The sequence below is a fragment of the Pteropus vampyrus genome, unplaced genomic scaffold (genome assembly GCF_000151845.1).
Source record: "Pteropus vampyrus isolate Shadow unplaced genomic scaffold, Pvam_2.0 Scaffold336, whole genome shotgun sequence".
In the NCBI taxonomy this organism is placed as follows: Eukaryota; Metazoa; Chordata; class Mammalia; order Chiroptera; family Pteropodidae; genus Pteropus; species Pteropus vampyrus.
This window is the reverse complement of record NW_011889117.1, coordinates 2206293-2214741: the sequence shown is the minus strand read 5'-3', so window position 1 is coordinate 2214741 and position 8449 is coordinate 2206293. Positions and strand designations below refer to the sequence as shown.

The 8449-nt window shown below is 43.6% G+C and overlaps 1 protein-coding gene across 1 annotated transcript in view; it reads left to right on the top strand.

Moving 5' to 3' along the window:
- Nucleotides 1–2178, top strand: part of GDF5 (growth differentiation factor 5) — a 3907-nt gene extending 1729 nt beyond the window's left edge. The window contains exon 2 of the mRNA XM_011378372.1: nucleotides 821–2178. Within this exon, the coding sequence (XP_011376674.1) occupies nucleotides 821–1695 (875 nt within the window). The 3' untranslated portion in view covers nucleotides 1696–2178. The remainder of the gene's footprint in view (nucleotides 1–820) is intronic.
- Nucleotides 2179–8449: the final 6271 nt, after the last annotated feature.

Below are 8449 nucleotides of genomic sequence, written 5' to 3'. Positions count from 1 at the left end.
TATATATATATATACACACACACACACATACCCATTAAATTTTTATACAAACCCAGTCATACATACACATAACATGTCATATATTTCACTTTCTTAACTCACATATGAACCTACTCATACACACAAACACACTAACTGTCACACACACACTCATATATACAGCAGGATAAGACACATATAAAACAAAATTATTAGACTGAGAAGCCAGGGAAATTGGGTCGTAGTCCAGCTTTGTCATTAACTCACTGTGTGACCTTTGGCAAGTCACTACCCCTCTTTGTGCCTCATCTGTAAAGTGAGAACACTAAGATCTTTAAGGTATAGTAGAAGCAGCTCAGGATTGGATATAAAAACAGAGTTCCAACTCTGTTTTTTCCTAGCTGGGCGACTTTGAGCAAGTCACCTAACTTCTCTGAGCCTCAGGTTCCCCCTCTAGAAAAACAGGAGTAATTATAACACCCACCCCACCTATTCCACCAATAAGATATCATATTAGGTAACAGGAGAGAGATAGATAGGAGGCAGTTCTAAGGTAGATGGATCCCAGATTTGAATGGTAATTGACACAAACACCCAGAATCACTCAAATCACCTCCAGCCACGTCTACAGATAAACAACACTACTTGGTTGGCTGTGTAGAACTCTCTCTTATTCTGAAAAATGCTCTTGGTGTTTTGGGTCTTGGCCTCTGACAGAGTGGGGAAGAGGTTAAAGAAAGCTCTCTGGAGGGGAAGAGAGCTGTGGCCCTCCCTTGAGGCCTGGAGGTGACCGGCTTTCTTGATGAGGTTGCAGGGAATGACTTCTGGGTGTTCTCTCTAGATGACCGAGGTCCTGTGGTCAGGAAGCAGAGGTACGTGTTTGACATTAGTGCCCTGGAGAAGGATGGCCTGCTAGGGGCTGAGCTGCGGATCTTGCGGAAGAAGCCCTCAGACACAGCCAAGCCAGTGGCCCCTGGTAGTGGGCGGGCTGCCCAGCTGAAGCTGTCCAGCTGCCCCAGCGGCCGGCAGCCCGCAGCCTTGCTGGATGTGCGCTCTGTGCCAAGCCTGGACGTATCTGGCTGGGAGGTGTTCGACATCTGGAAGCTCTTCCGAAACTTTAAGAACTCAGCCCAGCTGTGTCTGGAGGTGGAGGCCTGGGAACGGGGCCGGGCAGTGGACCTCCGTGGCCTGGGCTTTGACAGGGCTTCCCGTCAGGTCCACGAGAAGGCCCTGTTCCTGGTGTTTGGCCGCACTAAAAAACGGGACCTATTCTTTAATGAGATTAAGGCCCGCTCTGGCCAGGATGATAAGACTGTGTATGAATACCTGTTCAGCCAGCGGCGAAAACGGAGGGCTCCACTGGCCACACGCCAGGGCAAGCGGCCCAGCAAGAACCCCAAGGCCCGCTGCAGTCGGAAGGCGCTGCATGTTAATTTCAAAGACATGGGCTGGGATGACTGGATCATTGCACCCCTTGAATATGAGGCCTTCCACTGTGAGGGGCTATGTGAGTTTCCCTTGCGCTCCCACCTGGAGCCCACGAACCATGCAGTCATCCAGACTCTGATGAACTCCATGGACCCTGAGTCCACGCCACCCACCTGCTGTGTGCCCACGCGGCTGAGTCCCATCAGCATCCTCTTCATTGATTCTGCCAACAACGTGGTTTATAAGCAGTATGAAGACATGGTTGTGGAGTCTTGTGGCTGCAGGTAGCAGCACTGGCCCTCTGTCTTCCTGGGTGGCACATCACTAGGATGCTGGTCACAAGAGCCCCTTTCTGCACTTGTGGGATCACCAAGGGGTCAGGAAGCTACAACTGGGGCCATCTACACAGCCTGCATGAAAGGGGGTTCCAACAGCCTTGCTCACTCTCTTAGTGGAACTTGGGCTAAGGGTCTTTTTCTATCTATAAGTCCCTGTGTCTCAGGATTTCTGCCCTTCTGCTCTTCTGACTGGCACGGACAGGCCCAGAGAGACAGACTCTGAATGAGACAGAGACCCAGCAGACCTGGTTTTCTGATGAGACTCAGCCCATGAGCTCTCCTTACCTGGACCTCCTTGGACTCTGGACTCTCCAGTGAGGGCTCCTCTTGGGGGAGCTGCAGGTGCCACCTCCTCCTTGAATCACCATTGTGCCTGGTGACTTTCTGCCCCTGGGGTAGATGAGATGCTCATTGGGCAGGGGTGGGAAAGAGGGGGAGAGGGCTTGGGCAGGGGTGAGGAATGTGGGGCTGTTAGACTGTTAGATTAAAATGTACATTGATGAGATAAAAAGCAAAACAGTGCCTAAAACTGTGGCAAATTTATTATTTATCTCAGGGGACCTAGTGACCCCTCAAAGAATGACTGACCCAAGGAAGAGAGGTGGGTTGCCTCGTGTATAAACCTATTTTCCAGGGCCCAGTCCCAATTCCAGTCCTGGAAACTGAAGCAGAATGGGACAGAGAGTACAAGCTGAGCTTGGCCAGTGCTACCTCTAACCCCATTCCAGTTCCTTCCAAAGGCCCATTGGTTTGGAGCTCCATCTGCTCCATTGGGGCCTGGCGACAGAGTTAGGTTTTCTTTCTGGCATTTCTTAGTCCAGCTTGTTGTCACAGAAATGAGAGAGAAATTGGGGATTTCATTTCTTCTAAAATGATCTCCACTTCATCCACTACCACATACTCACAGGATGAATGAACAACCAATTAAAAGTCCCTCTACCTCTCACTCGGGGACCTGGACTGCCAGAACACACATAGCCCTTCTTTCCTCTATTGAGGCATCTCTTTTTGCCATTCACCACTATTCCTCACATGATCTTATCTGTGGGCCATCGGCCTTCCAGCTCAGCATCTTCACTACTCCTCACTGCTTATCTATAACCTCGTACCTCCCTAACCCCATTTCCAGAAACAGAGCTGGAGTACCTCTCCTTTACATTACATATTATATAAATACATAATTATACATTAGATAAATAACCTCCCTACTAACCTCAGACAGACCAATGCCAGACGCATCCTGAGAATGTTTCCTGCTTGGGGCTTGGCCAGACCTAATGCCCACTTCCCTTTTTCCACTAGAATCGTTGGGGGGACATGAGACATGAACTCTTGGAAGGGGAGCACAGCCCTCTGGTAGGGAAACTTGGGTACCTGAGTTCTCATTCTAAGGGCTCAAGACCAGGTTCTGCCTGGTTGAAGAGAGGAAGGATCAGGAGAAGGGAATCTAGACCTTTGATTCCCACCCAAGGGGCCTCAAATTTTTCCCCACCTCTCTCCAGCTGAGTCTTTGATTCCCAGGGCTCCTAGCCAAAGCTGTTTCAACTGGGAATTCCTGCTCAGCTATGGGCAGATCTTAGGTCTCTTCCCTCTAGACCTGAAATCTGGATTGTCAGGACCTAAAGCAAGAGCCCCACGCAGGGGGCAACATACCTTCAAGCTGCCTCCCTGGCTTGGAGGCGAGTACCTGTCCCCAAGGGGCCAGCCTGAGCCTGGAGCCTCGCCCTCCCTGGCCGGCCTTCGTTGTGTTTGGCTGGTGGTAGGCTTGTGAGCTCTGGAAGTAAACAAAGGAGCTGCCACGGCAGACAGAGTTCTGGTGTGTGAGAGAGGAGAATGAGCCTGGAAAGGAGGTGCTGGGGAAGCCAAGCAGTGGGCTGTGGACACAGAGAGAGCAGTGTAGAAACTGGGCGCTTGGAAATCCAAGAACAGAGAGGCAGGGGACAAAGGGGTCACAGGTGGGGCTGGCTTCTACATACACTTGTTTTCTGGGCTATGTATCCCTAGTTTCTTGGAAAGTCTGACAGAACTGGAGCTGCTCTCTGCCTTTGCCCTGTCAGAGAGCTTCATGTCATCTCAGCCACGGTGCTATTCCTGCTGAAGGCCTGGACATTGAATTAACTGTTGTGGCTCTGGCTTGATACCCAAGGAGCTTCCTCTCCCACCTCAACCTGCCCTAGAACTGTCTTTCACAAGAGAGCCACTCAGACTGTGTACCCTCCCCCGCTTCCCCACCTAGCCTGTGGTGATCAAATTAGATAATTGTGGGGTGTGTAGGAACGATCCTTCCATCCCATCTGATCTATTCAACTGCCTCCTTGGAAAATTATCTCCACCAAGCACCCTCCTACAGTCCTAATCATAAAAAGCTGCCTACTTGTACAGTACATTCTTGTGTAAAAGGGCACAAGGTTTAGATCATTCCTTAAAGTTCACAAACACTCTCCCAGCCTTGGTTTTGAAGATTTGAAGGGCTCAAAAGGCAGCCCAGTTTCAAATTTCAGACCTGTTACTTAGAGTTAGAGGCCTTGGGCAAGTAACTTAATTCCAAAAATCTTGGTTTCCTCATTTATGAGGGAAAAAAAAAAAGGTGGGGGGAGTCATCAACAAAATATCTATTTCATAGGGCTAACTGTAAGGACATGAAAGACACTCAACACAGTAGCTGGCACAGAGGTGGCACGCAATAGATGTTAGCCGTTATCAATAATGTGCTTCAAATAGTCCCATGAAACAGGCAGGGCAAGGAATATACCCCTCATTTTTACAGATAAGGAAACTGACACCCAGAGGTAAATACAGGTCTCTTCCAGGTCTCAGTGTTCTTTGTACCATTCTTGCTTCTTTTCTGGGTCTCCTACTCTACTGACCACTGTCCTGGCAAGCAGTAGCATTACCTGCCTAGGGCTTGGCTCTCTGGTCTTAAAAGTACCCCTTGGGAACACAAAATATCGTTAGTTTCTAGGGAGAAACAGCTAAGCATATAACTTAGGGCAGGGAAAATGGGAGGTCCATAGGGAATGCAAGAGGTGAGGCTCCTAGTGCTTTGATGTCCATCTCTTGGCCTCTTCTACAATCCTATGTTCCCAAGCCACAAGCAGGAAAGTCAGCTTTTCTAGGGCTTCAAATATACAGCCTTGGGAAGCCTCTCAGACTTCATTCTGACTCCTCAATTAGTTCTTCTGATCTGTCCATAGATGTGAGAAAGCAGAATAGCGATGAGTTAGTTATACATACTTGGTAGTCAGGCAAACCTGGGTTCTGGTCTTACTTCCACCACTTTCCAGCTGAGTGAATGTGGGCAAGTTACTTAACCTCTCTGAGCCTCAGTTTCTCTATCTGTAAAAGAGGGATAATAATATCAAGTTTACTGGGCTTGGGATTCAGGAGAGGGGATAGTCATTCATTCCATCAAACTTGGATTCATTCATCCATTCATTCATTTATTCATTAATCGATAAACATTTATTGAGGGACTACTATGGCCCAGACTCTGTGCTGAGTGTTGGAATAATAACCACCACCAGAAATGAGGGCTTATTATGTGCCAGGTACTATGCTTAGCACTTTACATGAATCATCTTGCAATGATCATGTCCTCAAGTTATATGCATGGATGAAAGAGAAAATAAAGATCCTAGAGGATGCTAGGATGATAAGTCTATGATAGGCCAAATCAAAGGAGATGAAATAAAATAGTGGAAAAGGTGAAATTATATATCTGAATGCATGAAACCAATTGTACATACACAGGATGTGAAAAAATGTGATTTCATACTTCAAATGGGAAGGAGATAGTGTTATAGGTGGCTGTGAACTCAATCAAATCAATTGAATATGATGTGGAAGCCTAAATGTGAATACAAGTATGGGCTTCATTAATAGACATGTAGTGTACAAACCCAAGAAATTGTGTTTCTGCTCTGTTAAGCAAGACTCGGGGAGTTTTGGGATGGAGATAATAATGGAGAAGCAAAGTCAAGGGAGAATTCTATGATTTTTTGCTTGGGCAACTGGGTAAATGATGTGCCGTTTAACAACAACAAAAAAAGAGAACCCAGAAGGAGAAACAGATTTTAAGAGAAAGATGATGAGGTCAGTTTTGGACATTTTAAGTTTGAAAAACTCTTAATTGGCTTTAAATAGGAAAAGCAGCAATTCTATGCAATGATAAAAAGAAGAAAGGATCTATACACATGAAAAAAGCAAATTTTTTGTTTTAATGGTGGGGAAGTTGAGTTTCCTTTAAATGGGTTATAATTACTATTTTCTCTGTGAAGTAGGAGGTGAGGCCATCTGTTCAGAGACAGTAGAAAGAGATTAGAGTCAAGGTTTGAGGAATGTGGAAAAGGTTCTTGTTATGGGTTGAATTGTGTCTCTCAAAAAGATATGTTAAAGTCATGACCCCCAGACCTGTGAATATGACCTTATTTGGGAAAAAAAAGGTCTTTGCAGATGTAATCAGATTAAGATAAGGTCATTAGAGTTGGCCAGATCCAATATGACTGGGGTTCTTAGAAGAAAAGACACAGAGACAGACACACAGCATGAAGGCTGTGTGATGATAGAGGTAGATTGGAGTTAGGCAGCTAAAGCAAGAAACGAAAGGATTGTTGGTAAATGCCAGAAGCTAGGAAGAGGCAAGAAAAGATACTCCACTAGAGCCTTCAGATAGAGCATGGTCCTACCAACTCCTTGATTTGGGACTTCTGGCCTCCAGAACTCTTAAACAATACATTTCCATTGTTTTAAGCCACTTTGTGTGTGTGTGTGTGTGTGTGTGTGTGTGTGTGTGTGTGTGTGTTTTCTTATGGCAGCCCTAAGAATCTACAGTTATAAATAGTAGTTTTGTAGAAGGGGGCAAGATTGAGCATAGTGGAGGATGGTAATCATACTTAGTGGTGCCAATATGCCTTTGCATGATTTTCTCCAATAGTACTCAATAATCTAGATGCAGGTATGGAATACATGAACAATACAGTGTTGGGGTCTTTCTAGGCGGGCAGGATAGAAAGATATTTGAGCAAAGAAGTTAATACTGGCAAGATAACAAAGTAATAGACTATATAGTCTGAGCTAGATAGGAGAAGGAGAAAAGAGTGGAGAGGGTTGACAGACTATAAAGAGAAGAGTTAAGAAGAAGGCTGGTGGTCTCAATAGGGTAGAATGACAGGTGTACTAGGAGTAATGAATGAAAGCTTAAATAATAAGATGGTGAGAGCACAAAATGGCACAAATGAAAAATATCAGAATTAAAATAATTCTTGTAATGAGGTCCAGGAATTAATTGGTCATGGGAGTAAGTGGACACTTCATAGACACGGAATCGTACTCATACAATACGTAGTCTCTTGTGATTAACTTCATTCACTTAGCATGTTTGTAGGGTCATCCATGTTGTAGCATGTATCAATTCATTCTTTTTTATTGCTGTATAATTATCCAATTTCTGAATATGCCACATTTTATTTAGCCAGTCATCAGTTGATGAACATTTAGGTTGTTTCCACTTTTTGGCTATTGTGAATAATGCTGTGATGAACATTCATATACAAGTTTTTGTGTGGACATATGTTTTAATTTATCTTGAATATATACCCAGGAATGGAATCACTGGGTCATATGGTAATTTTATGTGTATCATTCTGAGGAACTGCGAGGCTATTTTCCACAGCGGCTGTACCATTTTACATTCCCATCAGCTGTGGTTGAGAGATCGAGTTTTTTTTTTTTTACGTCTTTGCCAGCACTTTGTATTGCATGTTTGCTTGATTATAACCATCCAGGGAGTGTGTTATCTCATTGTGTGTATGTGTTTCCCTAATGTTTAATGATGTCGATCATCTTTTCATTAGCTTATTGACCATTTGTATATCTTCTTTGGAGAAATGGCTATTTAAATCTTTTGCCCATTTTAAATTGAGTGTTTATTTTTTTTTATTATTGAGTTATAAGTTCTTTATATATTCTGGAACAAGTCCCTTATCAGATATATGATTTGCAAATATTTTCTCCCATTCCATATCTTTTCATTTTCTTGATGATAGCTTTTGATGAGCAAGTTTACATGTTTATGTAGTCTAATTTATCTGTTTTTTTCTTTTGTTATCTGTGCTTTTGATATTGTATCTAAGAAAGCTTTGCCTAATACAAGGTCATGAAGATTTAGTCTTATGTTTTCTTTTAAGAGCTTTATTGTTTACTTCTTACATTAAGGTCTATGTTTCATTTTGAGTTAATTTTCCATATGGTGTGAGATAGGAGTCCAACTTTAGTCTTTTGAATTAAAAAAAAATTGTGAATATGTATTATACTCCTCTGATTGTAATATACTTGAAAGCAAGGACCAAATCTACTTCTTTGTATTTTCCATAAAGCCAATGAGTAAAATTTTTTTCAGAATAAGATTTTGAGTGACTTCAATGTTTGTATTTCAGTTTTAAAGATAATTACATAAATATGGTACAAACTTCAAATAAGACAAAAGGATATATAATGAAAAGTAAGTTTAGCTTCCATACCTAACCTCTTGGTTCTCCAGCCCTCCTCCTCAGAATCAACAACTATAACCACCACTACTGTTTCTTGTGTACCCTTCCAGTGATTTTCACACCTGTACCAGCACACACTTTGTTTTATTCTCCATTGTATCTTCAGCATCTAGATCTGAGACTGGATCATGGTAAGTGCTCAGCAAATATATATTT